Source organism: Pristis pectinata, chromosome 33 (genome assembly GCF_009764475.1).
Source record: "Pristis pectinata isolate sPriPec2 chromosome 33, sPriPec2.1.pri, whole genome shotgun sequence".
In the NCBI taxonomy this organism is placed as follows: domain Eukaryota; kingdom Metazoa; phylum Chordata; class Chondrichthyes; order Rhinopristiformes; family Pristidae; genus Pristis; species Pristis pectinata.
In genome coordinates this window covers 4,591,379-4,608,140 of record NC_067437.1, presented here as the reverse complement: position 1 = coordinate 4,608,140, position 16,762 = coordinate 4,591,379, and the positions used below count along the sequence as shown (strand labels likewise).

At 41.9% G+C, this 16,762-nt stretch overlaps 2 protein-coding genes across 3 annotated transcripts in view; one reads left to right on the top strand and one right to left on the bottom strand.

Annotated features, from left to right (window-relative positions):
• Positions 1 to 12,219, top strand: part of LOC127585529 (serine/threonine-protein phosphatase 6 regulatory subunit 3-like) — a 95,319-nt gene extending 83,100 nt beyond the window's left edge. Inside the window, exons 23-24 of one of the 2 annotated variants that reach the window (XM_052043066.1) lie at positions 4,948 to 5,046; positions 12,026 to 12,219. In XM_052043066.1, the coding sequence (XP_051899026.1) occupies positions 4,948 to 5,046; positions 12,026 to 12,029 (103 nt within the window). In that variant the 3' untranslated portion in view covers positions 12,030 to 12,219. The remainder of the gene's footprint in view (positions 1 to 4,947; positions 5,047 to 12,025) is intronic. The other variant, XM_052043067.1, reaches the window with a different exon arrangement.
• The window catches only part of LOC127585534 (MOB kinase activator 2-like), a 507,209-nt gene that overhangs the window by 255,589 nt on the left and 234,858 nt on the right, over positions 1 to 16,762 (bottom strand). The window lies entirely within an intron of this gene.

Here is a 16,762-nt window from a genome sequence, read left to right as displayed (position 1 = left end):
ATGGTATGAGGAAATGTAGCAGTGTAAATAGAAAGTTGCTCAAAGTGGCAGCTAACAAAGAAATAGGGTGTTAATGCTGCTTGTAACTGGAGAAGGATTAAACGGGTGTATTGTTGTTGTCAGTACTAGGTCCATTTTCATTTTTTGTATGTTTGAATATTTTGGAATTAGGCTCGGGAAGCAGAAATAAACCGAATAAGAAAAATGCCTAAAATTCCTGTAGGAAAGGCTTGAAATTCTGTGGCTGTTTCCACTGGGAAGTTAAGAATGCATGCATTAAATGATTTTACAATTGACGAATCAGTTTGACGTAGTGACTGATAGAAGTATTTTCATAGGTTGGAGAATCTGCGGTAAAAGATCTTCAATATAATGTCAATACGGAGCGAGGAGCATGGTTGTACTTTTCACATGGCAGTGCTGGATCAGGGAATGTTTTATCAGAGGAAGTGGTTGAGATAGTTTGGAGAAAATTGGGTAAATGAGTTCAGGCCCCACCCAAGAGATTTGTGTGCATAATTTACTCTTACATTTCATTGTTACACTGGGAGGACACTGAGGTCCCATCTAATTATGGCAGGGTGGAGTTCTTCCACTCTCCTTACTAACAGTTAACCTTCAAACAGTATCACTTTTACACTTAAAATGAGAGTGGTTATTTATTTTGTTTTGGGGGCTTTGCTGTCTTCCAGTTAGCTGCTGAATTTTCTTGTATTTTTAAAGTGACTGCATCTCAAAACTACTTCATTCATTGTGAAGTGCTCCCTTTCCCTGAGCCCAGTACCTGTCAGGTGAAATTAAGGGGTCAGATTGACATATTTCCATTTGACCTTTCAGTGCTGTGCTTTTGAAACTTAGTGTTTGTGGGATGGGGCAGGAGCGTATTCGAAAGCATGCAAGTATTGAGGCTGTGCAGGAGAGTATTGCTGTATCAGGAGGTATTGCATGAGGGTTGTCATGAAGATTAAGTCTGTGGTGAATCAAACCAGGGCAGTAGTTCAATCAAACAGCTTGATGGCACTGGACTTCAAAATGTCAAACAGATTGCATTGGCCTCAACTACTGCCCTTGCACAACCTGTGGGAATTCCAGGAACATGAGGGTTGAGGTAGAAGATCGACAACGATATTGAATGACAGAGTTAGTTTGAGGGATCATTTGGCCAACTACTGCTCTTCTTATGTGCTCATGAAGAGATGTGGACTGAGATAGTTTATGACTTTGAAACTGTACCCTAGCAAGTGTCAGCACTGAGAAGGGCTGGCACCATGAGTTGCTGATGAGAATGGGGAGACTGGGTGAGGTCAGTTTTAGCTATCAGACTGATGTAAACACCAGGCGTACTTGCTCTGGAAAGTGACTTTGGAAATTGAGACATATCCACAATACTCTGCTGACTTCTGTCTTGTTCCCCTTCTAATCCATTTTTTAGGTCTGTGATCTACGTAGGAAGTTATGTTTATTCTGCAACTAATTGTACAAATGAGCCTGTGTCACCATTTGATAATGGCAGCTCAGTCCCTCAGTTCCACCCTTATCAAAAGGACTTGATACTCTTGGTTAACAATTGACCAAAGACTGCTGAGCTCCTCCGCTAGTTGTTATTTTTGGGTTCCCTTTTATACCTTCTGTTTGTTCCCTGGATTTGTTCTCAATCCCTACATTGTGTTTTGCCCGTCTACTGCAGTTTCACTTGCTTCTCACTCCCCCCACCCCCAGACAGAACAGCGATACAATTCCCTTGGTCCTTGCCTTTCACCCCACCAGCCTCCTCACCCAACGCGTTATCAGTCGCCATTTCTGCCAGCTCCAACACGATCCCACCACCAGTCACACCTTTCCCTCTCCCCTCTTTCTGCTTTCCGCAGGGACCACTCTTCACGACCCCTGATCTGCTTGTCCCTCCCCACCCACCCCTCCCGGTCCCCTGGCAATTTCCTCTGCAACTATAGGAGGTGTAACACCTGTTGCTTCATCTCCTCCCTTGACACTATTCAGGGACCTAAACATCCCTTTCAAGTGAGGAAAAAGTACACCTGCACTTCTTCCAACCTGGTCTCCTGCATTCGGTGCTCAAGATGTGGCCTCCTGTACATTGGAGAAACCTAAGTACCTTTAATGCAGAGCCCCTGCGCTCTGTCTTCAACGGCCATCTCCAGCTTCTGGTGCATGTCACTTAACTCTCCTTACTGCCACATCAGCCTTCTCTATTGCTACAGAGAGGCCAAACGCAAATTGGAAGACCAACTTGTATTCCAATTGGGTAGCTTACAAGGCAATGGTATGAACATTGAATTTTCCAATTTCAGGTAGCCCACACCCCAGGTGTTCTTCTCTCACACACACCCTCCTGTCCACCTAGGTTTCTTCTCTTTGTTCATCTTTCCCTCCCCACCCACCTGGTTCCATCTGCACGTCAGCCTCTCTCCCCATCTGGTTCCACCTATCACATCAGCCTCTGCCCCACCCGTTTCTTATACCGTTATATACTGGTAATCTTCCCCATCCCCAACTGGAGATGTCGATGTACAAATTTTGCCTCCACAGATGTTACCTGACTTGCTGAGTTCGTCCAGCGTTCTTTTTGTTCTAGATTCCAGCATCTGCAGTCTCGATGTCTTCACTTTCTGTTGAGCTTGTGAAAGTCTTTTTTCTTAATAACTCCATGATAATCTTGTTGACTATGGTTTCCAATCTCCATAGGAAGACATTTTGCTTTCTAACATGTGAACTAGCTTTATTTTGTATAACTTGGAATATTTCCCACTAACAATAGATTTACCCATTAAAGACTCGAGCTATTTTATTTGTGATCAGTTTATTTCCCAGGCTGAAATAAATTTGAAATGATCATTGCTTTCCAGACATATAATGGGTGCTATTCACAGGATAATTAGCTCATTAACCAAGACTGATTTGTTATTCGTCATTAAGTCTAGTATAGCTTTTCTTTCCTGGTTCAAAGTACTTCAATGAAGTGTTGGAGTCTTAAGTATCAGGAGCCAGCATATTCTGTGGATCAAATGGCTGGTTTCTGTGCCAATACAATTCTATGGAGGAATTCACACTTTCCACCAGAGGTGCAAAGGGACTTGGGAGTCCTAGTGCAGGATTCCCTAAAGGTCAACTTGCAGGTTGAGTTGGTAGTAAGGAAGGCAAATGCAATGTTAGCATTCATTTCAAGAATACTAGAATATAAAAGCAAGGATGTAATGCTGAGGCTTTGTAAGGTGTTGGTCAGACCACATTTGGAGTATTGTGAGCAATTTTGGGACCCATACCTAAGGAAGGATGTGCTGGCATTGGAGAGGGTCCAGAGGAGGTTTACGAGAATGATCCAGGGGATGGAAGGGTTAACGTATGTGGAGTGTTTGTTGGCTCGGCCTGTACTTGCTGGAGTTTAGAAGGGTGAGGGGGGATCTCATTGAAACCTACCGAATATTGAAAGACCTGGATAGAGTGGACGTGGAGCAGATGCTCCCAGTAGTGGGAGAGTCCAGGACCAGAGGGCACAGAATGGAAGGACGTCCCTTTAGAACTGAGATGAGGAGGAATTTCCTTAGCCAGAGGGTGGTGAGTCTGTGGAATTCGTTGCCGCAGACGGCTGTGGAGGCCGAGTCATTGGGTATATTTAAAGCGGACGTTGATTGATTCTTGATTAGTAAGGGTGCCAAAGGTTATGGGGAGAAGGCAGGAGAATGGGGTTGAAAGGGAAAAATAAATCAGCCATGATCGAATGGCAGAGCAGACTCGATGCGCCAAATGGTCTAATTCTGCTCTTATGTCTTACGGTCTCATAACCCCATTATTCCTGCCACAGGATTCCCTCCCTTTATTACCATTCACGAGAGGGCTGCAGACCACTTGCATTTTGGACCTTTTCCTTAATTCCACTCATACTCTTTCCTGCTAGCTGTTCACTCTACCCACTGCTGTCTCATCTTAACATTGCTCCCCTATCCTTTCAGAAGATCCTATGGTGTGGAATATTTATCTACCAATCATGTCTAGTTTGTACCCAGATCCCTTTAATGTTTAATATCTTAATTCCTTTCACCCAAATGAGTTACAACATAAATTTTGTTTAATTTCTCATGCTGGATGCATTTGTTTACGTGAATTATATTTGGATAAAAATCCCTATTATTTCTCACTTTCCTGATCATGTATTTCTCAGTTTTTGATCTAAGTTGAAGCTCCATATACTGTCAAATCTACAATTTGGTTTTATTATTGAATCATTCCTTTATTTTTCTAAAGGGTATTTTATTATCACATCCTGTATAACTTTTTCACTTCCCAGAGTATGTATATTATTATCTTTTTTTTTAAATCTATGTTTCGGCTAGGTATTTGTCACTTCACCTCTGCACTTTTGATTCAGCTTAATTCCGAGAGAGGAGGCCATAGGTAACTCACTGTGAAATGTGTACTATTTTGCACATTCTTAATGAGGAGTTTCTGATGCTGCTAATTCATCCGGCATATTGTACCACTGAGAAGGATATGAGGATGAGTGGAGCTCTTGGTTTAAAGTGGCTGAATAAATTAAATACCTCTTTTATTACAAGGGACTCGGGAGCGTTTTAAACCAGAATTGTAAGGACCCTGTTGCACCCATGTACAATGATAGCACTGGTTTATTGGTGACTGAATATGTTGCATTCTGCTGTCAATACCTTGGGTTGTAAAATCTTGCATTCTGAGATTTATCATGAGACCAGTGGTTTCGAGTTTGAGGTGTCAGCACGGCCTCTTGGAATCAGAGTTTAGCACCTAGCTCGTACCTTTCCAGTTCAGAGCTTTGGGCCATAGGTGGATGCAAGTGAAAACAATCCTTCCATCTGGATTGAAGAGCACATCAGGAATCGGGGAGGTGGGTGCAGTTAGAGGGTGGAGAGTTCCTTTAACCCCACAACGTAATGACTTGGTTTCTGTTGTGATTAGCATATCAAAGGCATCTGATGACGAGGCAAGGAGTCAGAAGACGTTCTCTCCGGTTTTAAATGGTGCTGTGGATGAGACATCTGCAAAAACGGAAAGCAAGTGAGTTTGGAGGGAGAAGGTGACACTGGTGCACAGCCCCGGTCAGCAGAGTGATTTAAATATCTTTTACCAACCAATTCCCATGACACCAGTGGTCACGTAATCCACACCTAAGATGTTCTGGCCAGAATTGCTTATCTTTGTTCATACTATTAGTGCAGCAAACTCAGATATTAAGTGCCATTCAGTGCTTCAAGTTTGTGCCAACTTTTCTTTTGAATAGCAATATGGTTATTTTTACTTCATTTCTTCACATGTATATTTATTTTCCTTTAAGTAGTTACCCAACCACTTTTGCATCTGTTTGCATCATCCTATGAAGCACTACATTCTAAATCTTCATCAGTAGTTGTACAAGTGTTTCTTTGTGTTGCTTCTAGATTTTGATCGCACATGTTTAAATCTATGCTCTTGCCATTACTTCACCTGCAACAGTTACTTTAAGCTTTCATGTCTTTAAATGCTCCTTTCAAATCCCCTCTTAAATTTCTCTGATTTATTCTTGTAGGAAAGTCAAAGATGAGTTTATTGTCACATGCACAAGTACATGAATGCATAGGTATAATGAAAAACTTACTTGCAGAGCATCACAGGCTCATAGCATCAGATAAGCAGCATTCACAAGAAAAGCATACTGTTCACAGTTTTTATGAGAAAAGACACAATTGGAACAAGTAAGAAATAAAGTCTATTTTAGTGCAACGTGGTTATAGTGTTGCTAAACTGTAGTGATTAGGGTTTTGCCGATTGGAGCCAAGATCCCATCTTATCCACTCAATCCGTGTAACTGTAGTCCCTCAAGCCTAGGCATATACTTGAATTGATAGTATGTGACACAGGAAGTGGGGGTATCATCCCTGCAAGGACCGGTGTTGGGAAGAAGCTTTATACATTACTTGGATGATGAAGCAGAAAGCCACATGGCCAGGTTTATCTGGTGGAACATTGTAAGAAGTTTGGATGGAAGCAATAAATTGCAAAGTGATTGAGCAAATGTATATTGCTCTGGCAAATTGATTACAATGTAAGTAATCATAAATTTGTCCAGTAAAAATGTTCAAGCAGAGTATTTTCTAAATTGCGAAAAGTTAGCAGTAGAAGCCGAAAATCTCTTGGGGCTGGGTCCCTGTATATTAGAGGATCATGGATAGGTACAGAATATTATCAAAAGGACTAGTGGAATGCTAGCTTTTATATCTGGAGAACTGCAGCTGTGCATAGCCCCTGTTGTGCCACTCTTAAAATACTGTGAGCATTTCTGGGCACCATTCCTTAGAAAGGATAGTGGGGTATAGACCTACTTGAATGATTCCTGCGTAATGGTGGTTAAATCATTGGACGAGATCACACAATCTAAGGTTAAAATTCCAAGCATTTAGATGGTTGGGGATAATGCAACCGGGATTTCAAGATACTGTGGTACAGGGGATAGATAAAAAAAATTTAAAATACAGTGAATGGTGGAAATCTGAAACTTAAGCAGAAAATGCTGAGAACATTTAGCAAGTCAGAGTACCTGTGGAAAGAAAAATACAGTTAATATTTCAGATTGAAGAAGGTTCAGAACTGGAAAAGAGATAAAAAGGGTAGTTTCAGATTGAAGAATAGATGGTGGGAGGGATGGACAGGACAAAGGGAATATCTGATAGGGTGAGGCTGGGGTGGTTGTGGGAATCACTTGTTGGGGCTGTCTGGGTTTATGGGGGTAGTTGCAGTGTGATATCACAAACAAAGGTCATATGTTCCTAATGTTGTGGTACGTGCCATGTAGATTGGGCTGTGCTAATGGAGAGAGAAAAACTGAGTCACTATCTCAGATAAATGACTTGCAGTAACTTGGAGCTTGCTAACAGAACAGCCCTGATCTCATAGAAAGGCATGCGGTTAGACTGCACACTGCTGTGTATGCTCCATTATTGTGCCATCCCCAAAGCTTCGGGTTATTCCACTAGTTTAATTCTTGAAGTCTAATTTTAGCTTCCTCGCAGTTTATCTATTCCAGTTTTGTTTCATTTGTAAAATTGTGCCCTGATTATAAACAGCAGAGTTCCCAGTGCTGTACTCGATTTCCCTCGTATCTCTCTCTAGTCTAGGAAACTGTCATTCACCACAGCTGTTTTCAATCTGTCAGTTTTGTTTTCACACTGCCATTGCCCCTTTTATCTCCTGGAATTTAAACTTGCTGACAAGCCTAATGTGTGAGATTTAATCAATTGGCTTTTAAAATTCCATCAACTTTCGTTCGGTCATGCCCACACACCCTTTCTTCAATGAAAGAATTAATTGGCTTAATCAAACACCATTTACCTCTATAAATCAGTGTTGGATCTCATTTATTAGTCTCTACTTGGCCAAGAGCCTGTTAGCTTTCTCCCAGACTGTTGTTGTGGAACATTTCTCAACACTAGTGGTAAATTGGGCAGAGGGAGTTTCCAGGCTTTACTTTTGTTTTGAACAAACTTGAGTTTTTTGGAGCAAGATTTTTTCCTTGCAATTTTAATGCCTCTTAAAGACATTTAACTTCTTTTTAAGACAAGAGTCCTGGAACCACTGGCCAGCCCTGTGGTACCTTGGCCTTCTGAACATTGAGAAAAGATTGGCATTTAAATAACACCTTTAACATCTTTTCAGACATTTGAAAGCGTCTTGCTGCTAATGCAATGCTTTGAAATGCAGTCACAGTTGAAATATAAGAAGCATGGTAGCCAGTTCGTACACTTCAACCTCCCTCAGAGTAACGTGAATAAAGACCAATTACTCTATTTATAACATTGATTTGAGAGAAAAATCATGGGCAGGAGATAAAGCTATGAAATCTTATATCCACTTGAAAGACTTGTGTCTCATCTGTAGACCTGCAGTTCTATTACTGCCTTGTATTTCTGTTCCCTGGATCAGGACTTGAGCCCGTGACTTTCTGAATCAAGTCAGAAGGCTAACAAAGTTGTTATCTAGAAACTACTTGGGAGTGCATTATTTATTAAATATAGGAGTATAAACATTATACTAATTGTGCCCAAAGTTTTATGGTGCTGTCTGCACCAATGTATGCTAATCACATGCAGTTTAAAGAACGTTTGGTTTCGTGACCAATGTGCCCCAGCCCCTCCTCTCTCACCCCAAAGTAGAAGTTATGGTCCTTGCTAAAACCTGCACAGTAACGCATCAGTGGCTTTATTCCTTTCTTGCTCCATTCTGTGAGCTGTTAGGGTCGTCAGGGCAGGCAGTATCCGTCAGCTCCATTCCCTTGAAAGTTCTTCCCCTTGATCCATTCTGTTTGCTCACCTCTCCAGTGCCTTTCTCTTTACCCATGCTGTGGATGTCATGAGTAGGCATAATTGTGTGCTCTCCAGTGCTCCATCCAAAATTTATTCCAGAAGTTGGTCTGTTTCCAGAAAGATACATCAAAGTGTCATTTGCCAAGTACACATCCCAGTTTAATTTGGGCCAAATTCCAACCACCCCATCAATCGAAAGGGAATGGCCAGTTTCATTTTGTGCAAGCTCACAACACTTTCTCTTTTGGTGCCCACCAAACCCCAAAGTCACAAGTGTTCATAGCCTACAGTGGGATTACTTTAGAGGCAAAACAGCTGGTGCGCATCCATTTGATAGAACCCCGGAGCATGAAAATGTTATGTTGCCCCAAAAAATCTGAATAGCAAGTTCTGACTCGAGAGCTTCTCGCTGAAGGTCCTCCCTGCTTCACCCTGTCAGCTTTCCCACCAGTAACACAGATCTGCTCTCGTAGAGATCCAATAATATTAGGATGGTTGCAGTGATTAAGATCCTGCTTAAACTACAAAGGATGGGAAAGATTACTTGCTTAAAATGGGACTGTGATTAGTGGTAATGCCTTGTTCCATGAGGTTCTCTAGTCTTTGGGGAAGTAATCTGATTCCTGGACGAATCCAAATGTGTGCTCTGCTTTTTGTTACCTGTAAAATATAATTAACCAAAAGCACCATTTTCTATAAGTTCTGGATAATTGTTGATCCAAGAGACACATGCACCAAAGCCTGGTGCCAGCATCTGGGTTATTTATATGTTTGACTGTTGATCATTGGCTAGAACTTTCCATTGATATTATTTGGAAGACTTGTTTTCCGTGAACCAAATGTAATGGTATAAAGTGGGCATTGCTCAGGACTGAGTAATCCCTTCAGAATTTGCCTCGCTTATCCCAACCTTTCAAGGGCATAACGGATGCTGAATGCAGACAATTAATTAACCAATGGTTATTAATAACTTAGTAAATGCCTATGTGTTGTGATGCTGGCTAAGTTTTTCCCATTGAAGGTTTTTGTTTTGTTAGGGTGTTGGAACTGGAATTACTTCTTGGTTTGAACCAATGTTCCTGAAGCTTTTGGCCTTTTCCAGGACTGGGGGAAGGTAGTGGTGATAGGTAACTGCAAGAGTTTCCGCAGAACCATTCATGATAGGATTAGTTCCTGAAGATCATTATCGTGGATGAAGACAATGTGAGACAAGTTAATGAGCTGATAACCTCTTCCACAGCTGGTGTGCTGGGGGAGCTCAGGCTATTTTCTTTAACCAACATTACTTGTGTGTAGGTGGCTTCTACTTGCACTCTTCTGTACTACATCGATGTAATTGTGTGTGGAATGATCTGACTGGATGGTATGCAAACAAAAACTTTTCACTGTATCTAGGGACATATGACAATAATAAACCAATTGCCAAAATGTAAATTGGAATTAAGAGCAAGATAGGCCACTTGGCCCCACAAGCTTGCTCCACTATATAATAAGACCATGGCTAGTCATACTGTAACCACAATTCTGCATTCCCTTCCACCCATATTGATCTTTCACACCTGCTTATTCCACCCTTTGAGGATGATAATTCCAAAGTCACAGTCCTCTGGGAGAGAAAATTTCCCCTCATCTATCTTAAATGTGCAATCCCTCCTCTTGTAGGCTGTAGATTAGTATCCCCCATGATTACCATGTACTTTTCTGAAAACCATTATTTCTTCCTTCATACTCTGTCCTACCTTGTAGTTACTGTGATGGGGCCTGCATACCACTCCCACAAGGAACTTCTTGTCTTTATTATTTCTTAACTCTGTCCAAGCCACTTCTACATGCTGGTTTCTTGAACTAAGGTCATCCCTTCCTATTGATCCAAGACCATTATCAATTAACAAAGCCGCTCCTCCATCTCTTCCTCCCTGTTCTCCTGTTCTTTCTGGAGACACGAGACTGCAGATGATGGAACTTGGAGCAAAAAACACTGCTCGATGCTAGGCAGTATCTGCGGAGGGAAATGGACAGTTGACATTTCGGGTCAAGACCCTTTACTTGGATTTTGTCATTTCCCTGCACAGATGTTGCCTGACCCACTGTGTTTGTCCAGCAGTGGTTTTCACTTCCTGTTCTTTCTAATGGTCAAGTACCTTCAACATTCAGGTCCCAGTCCATGTCAACCTGCAGCCATACCTCTGTAATGGTTGTCAGACCTTATTCTATTTGCACTCTTAGTTTATCTGCTTCAAATGCTACATGCATTTAGATCTAAGTCCTTTGGTTTTGTCCATTATTATTGTTATCTCCAGCCTTGTCTACAATTTACTTTTAGATTTGTACTCTCTATCCCTTCCTGTTACAGCCTGTTTATCAATTCTCATATTGACACCTTTCTCTGCGATGTGATTTACTATCTTTGTATTGTGATCTCTTGCCCTCAATATTTGGTTCAAAATCTTGTGTACTTTCCTAGTTATACAGCCACGACTGCACTGCTCCCTGTTTGGTTCAGGTGTAAACCATCCCTAATAGTAGAACTCCACCTTTCCCCAGAATTGGTGTCAGTGCTCCATGAACCAGAACTTGCTTCTACCCTATCAGATCTTGGAGAAATGAATGCACGGCTCAATCTTTAATTAGCCTATGCCAATCTGCACATTGCCTGAGTAGTAATCCAAGGGTTGCTACGTTTCAGACTCAGCTTCATTTGGTGCTTCCAGCATCTCATACTGACTATGCAGAACCTCCTTCTTTGACCTGCCAATGTTACCTACTGAACTTAACAGTCATTGTTTCCAGACTTTCAATTGACCCCTGGCCTAAGTAGCTTTTAATGGAGAAAGCTCCGAATTGCTGTGACCCTTTCCTGACATTAACTTTGAAAGACTTTGTTCTAATGGCCTGCTGATTTTCATTACCCAGGCTCCCATGTAAGGATGGATAAGTTGGATCCCAGGGTATGGGCATTGCTGGCAGGTCGAGACTTTATTACCCATTCATAATCAAGAAGTTGGTGATGAGCCACCTTGAACCACTGCCGTCCTTCTACAGAGCAAACCTACAGATGTTGAACGAGCAGCACTAATATTTCCAAGTCAGAAAGTGGGCAGGAGTGGTGCCTATCAGAGGAGGCCCGGAGCCATTACCCTTCTGATGGTAGAATTTGTAGGTTTGGGGGGTGTGGAAGGCTTGGTGAGTTGATTAAAATCCTGTAGATTTTAATCACAGTGTAGTGGTGGTGGCAAATGTTAATCCATAAATTGAGGGTGGGGTTCTGATTGGGAGGCCTGACTCCTTGTCAGTGGTGTTGAGCTTTGAATGTTGGAGCTGCATTCATCCAGGCAAATGGACAGTACATCTTCTCACTTCTGATTTATGCTTTATGCAAGATGGAAGGAATCTGCTGAGTCATTTTCCACAGAATACTTGGCCTCTGACCTGCTCCTGCAAATACAGTTAGTTTATTTTGATCCCAAGGATAGTGAGATATATAGTGCTAGTAATGTAAGGGAAAATGGTGAGACACCTATTTGGGTAAAGAGTCTGAGACCAAGCTGTCCCTTGGAATCTATGGTGTTTGATTTTTAACTGGCAGCTTGTTTTCATGGACCCTTATCCTGGCAAGAGTCCAAGAGAGACCACTGGAAATTAAACGTTAAGTGGAACATGAATCAATTTGTTTGTTTTTTTTCCCCTCTTCTCCTCCTTAGGTAGCACTGTGGAGTGCGATGAGGAAGGTCCTTCTCGGTGCATCCCTGAATGAAACCCCCGGACCGTGCCCACTCCACTTTGGGAGCTGGTCTCTTCGCTCTCCGCTGCTCAGCGGAGAATCGCCGTGAAAGCCGTCAAGACTTCACCTTCCCGGGGCAACCTCTCGGCTGCACTGATTCGACAAACAAATGAGGGGGAGGGGTGGGGAGGGGCGGGTGGGTGGTGGGAGGGTGGGCAAGGGAAAAGAGTTATTATAAACCAGCAATACAATATATATAACTCAGCTCATGGAATCCAAGGAAATGTTTGTCTCTGTCTGTGTGTGTGTGTGTGAGCGCGCGTGTGTGTGGACAGAGCGTTGTTCCCTGTGATGAGTTTGTAAAGAGGGAATAAATGTTCTCTCTCTAATACGGTAGTTGGGATGGGGTCGGGCAGGTAGTAAGATTAAATTTAAACAAGTATTCATCTGCTCAGTGAAGGTGAACAGTCCTTGTAGGTCCTAATATATTCATGGCTCATCACCATCCCCCACGCCACAATCGTGATTAATTAAATTCAGATCTCGTTGAGGGGCCAGTAGCATCTTACGTTGTCCTTTCAGATCCTGGTCTATTGCAGACAAATTAGTGTAGAGATTTATAATTTATTTAAGGCCCCCTAGGTACAGTACGTGAATTTGTTGGGTCTTAATCCAATGATTAATGGCATTTCTTACCTTTCATTCTTTGATTCATTGAGATGTGCCTGGAAGATACAAGCGCCATAAACCGCAAAATCCCAGCTCTTTTATTTACAGTAAGAGTGACCTGTTTGGGACGAATTAAACAGATTCTAGAATTCTCAAAATTACCGGGAAGGAATGAGGACAAATTTGCATTTGTAGGAGGTGAGTGAACTGAGTTGCTTAATCTTGCCGTAGATGTACATTTTTGTGTAGAGCCAGTAAAACTGAAACAAAAACACGGGACTGACTGACCCACCTACCCTTCCAACAGGTCACTTTCTTTATGTGCTACAAAATAAGCGTTTGTATTGAATCAAATCAGCAAAATGTTTGTATTTAAGATCAGTGCGCTCACTCACACACACACACACACACACACACACACCACCTCCCACTCCCCCCCACCCCACCCCACCCCTCCCCAACGAGAATTCTTGCTCTGCTGCCAGATCAGAAGCAGCTGTTTGCTGTAGAGAGTTCCAGCCACGATGGTGTGGAGAGGATGGTGTTCTGCCCGTTTGGTACTTATAAGCTTTAACGATGACGTCACTTCAGGGAACTGGACCTATGTTGTGTTTGAGGCTTAACAGTCCCGCCCCCGCAGCAGTTTTAAAGAAGAATTCTTCTCACTCAAAGCTCTTCCAACTCAAGTTGCATTTGAACGACAAGACAAGGCCAAATAAAAGTTGCTGACTGCACTTTCTGTGGGGGAGTCTAGGAGGCTGTTACGTTTGCCCTTTATTTGGCAGGGAAGGGCTGTACTCTTCCAGTACTCCAGGTGTTGTGGAGTACATCTGTAGATACCTCTGCCTTGGCCAAAGGCAAGTAACCAGTGTCTGGACACTGGCCTGGAGATAGTTACTTTCAACCCAGTACCAGTATAGCTGTAATCAACATCTATGGTTCATCTATTTTTATTTAAGAAAAATGCTTCACGTAATTCATATGGTTTCTATCTTGCTACTGTTTCAAAACTTTTGGGGTCTTTGATGCCATGAGCTGATCAGTGTTAAATATTAAATGGTGAGCTATCTATATTTTCATATGGAGAAAACTTTTTTTGTGCAAAATGATGTTTTAGGAAGAGATGGACTTAATCTTCCATGCCCAAGATTGGCTGGATTCCAAAAGACCTGAAAAGTGAGTGGCAAAATTGTTGCTGGTGCTTATGGAATTGCAGACATTCAAAGCACAGTAGACCACTTAGCCCATTCGCCTTAAAAGTGGTTGGTTGCTTGATTGCAGCTTGGGTCTCAGGTTGGAAGAGCAACAGTTGTTGGTCAGGGTTGAGCTTTGCAATTGGCAAGCCCCTGTGCAGCAGTGTTGCAGAGGGGGTCCTATCACTTGAATTCTCACCACCAGCTTCTATACCTCGTGGTGAGCATGGGTAGAACAGCCCACCCAGGCCTGGGTTTGTGGGGTGTTGAGGGTGGGGGTTGCAGTGTTGGGAGGGTGATGGCTGGAAAAACGGACAAGCGTCCCATAAAAGCCAGGATAGAGATGCAAATCTCAAACTCAAGGGTGCGATGAACTTACTTTTCTCCTACTAAAGTGGCTTAAAGCTAATAGGACCATAAAGAAATTGCACTTTCTTATCTGCAAACTTGCGGCCAACTGTAGAACAGGCCAAGTGTCCTGTCCAGCTAACTGCAAGTATGTTGGCTGCTTGTGTTTTACTGCAGGGGAGGAATTATTGTGTTGACAGGGCAGGTTGGTGAGGAACACTTCCTGAAGCAAGTGGTAACTTGGCTCTGGAAGTGGAACCTCACTTACCGTGGTCTGGTTGGTAATTTCGGTAGCCTTCCCAAAAACTTCTGTAGTCCAGTATCTCCTCATCGCTCTTGTGCAGCGTTGAATTTTATGCCATCCTTTGCAAATGATGGAGAAAGAGAAGCTCTCTGACATGCTGCATTAGATTATGTGTTAGTTCAGAGATCCAGCAATAGCTGAAGGCAACGTTGAGGATGTTTTGGTTTTCTTTTGTTAAAATTTGCTCACAAAATGAGAATTGTTCCAGAGTTTCCCTTTGACTTGGCCAAATGCTAGAGGAGCCAATGCTACAGAAACCCAAGGAAGATTACAAGTTGTGTCCAGAATTTGGGAAATTTCTCAAACAACCCTCAACTTTGGGTGCTGGATGATTAAAGCCCTGTCATTGTACATGCCAGCTTAATTGCCTGGAAAATCTCCCAGCTCTGTGAGAATGACCTTTGGAATTTTACTTAACAGCTCCACGCTGTCTTGCTGTAGGCTTTCAGCACTCCCACAAGAGGCAGCTAGTGAGCTGTGGAGAAGTGTGCAGCAGGCAGCTGCTCCATCAGCTGTTTCCCAGCAGTTTATCCAGTGAATGCTGTTATGCCAGTCCAGACATCTCCACTGCCACCAACACCTACCTTTGACAGTCTCACCGCCTAAAAGTAAAAATCAAATCTTTGGAGCAGTACTTTGTTTTTGTTATTTCAGAAACTTCTTTTTTTCTTATTCTGCTATACCTCATGTAACAAATATTAACAGTGTAACGGGTACTCCAAGAGCTTCAAACAATGTCTTAAGCCATAAGGATGAGGATTCAGCAGTTGTGTCCAAAATAAGGTTGCTGCCTAGGAAGCCTAGTGGTTATTCCCTTTAAGTAGAACCCTCCCGAGACACGGTGGCCTGTTCGAGGCATAGCAATGCTCGTAGCAGTCATTCAGCCACTGTAAAGCCTTACCCCCAGAAGTGTCCAAGATGGGGGAGAACATTTGAGAAGCAAGTTGATAGGTCAGCCTTTTTGTCTTTCCTCCCTTGGCAGAGGCAGGGCACTTGGGAAGCCGATGTTAAACCAGGTTTTTGACTTCTTCGATAGACAATTAATTGGGATGTAGTTGTGAGATTAATATAAGAATTGGCAGTTGAACTCACTGAAAATAACCCAGTGGCACAGGCAGTGGGCATTCATAATTGGCACAAAATAAAAGTTTTGAAATCCAGCCAGGGTGGGTTGACGTAAGGCAAATCCTGTCTCTTTTAAGATTATTGATGTTTGATGTGTGCAGCAAATCGTAATAAAATTTAAACTGCAGCAGTTGTCTGGCTGATTACTGTTTCTTTTGGTAACAAACACTGAAATAAAAGAGAAGACAGCGTGAGAGAGAGAGAGAGAATCTATTAAAGCATTTTTCTTTTGTTGTAAAAGTAACCGTATATTCTAGGAGAAATGTTATTGTTTATATACCAGAATTGTACAGACTTGAACACGTTAGTAGGGCTGTACAAACCTGATTGTTGTAATAAAATATTCTATCAATTTCAAAGGATTATTGAATATTTACTCTGTTGAAAGATGAAAAAGGCCAGTGGTTTCACTGTAGACAATTGGTTGGAAAAAATTATGCTGCATTGACAAATGAGCTGAGAATTGGAGTTGATCAATAATCTCCGAAGCTCCCAATAACATACACCTTCAGCGTGGTTGGTTCTTCCTCTGCCTTTCCTGTGGTTGAGGTTTTGCCAAATTTGGTTGAAATTGAGGATAAAACAGCTGCATTGTGTTTTGATAACACTAAAGGCCTTGAATTTTTTTTGCAATATTTTTATTGATTCCACATAGAGAATACAGAGTACATGAATTAGAAAAAAGATAAAATAGCACTAAATACATTGTTTGAATCATACTTGAAAACACAGAACCCCATACTGGTAATTAAAAATGATAATTAATAACAATTCAATTGGAATAATTTTATTATTAAAAAAAATCTAAACCCACTACCAAGACCGAAGCTGTTTGGTTTTAAAAAAAAGAAAAACAAAGAGAAACCCTTAACACATAATGATATCAGCCAATATCTGTACTTTAACCACCAAATCAAAGGTTTTGAAAATAGTTCAAAAAAGGTCCCCACAATGTTTGAAAGTCTAAGTTAGATTCAGAAATTGAACAAGGGACCTTCTCTAAATTTAGGTATGACATAACATCACGTAACCATTGAACATGAGTAGGCGGAGTAACTTCCTTCCATTTAAGCAACAC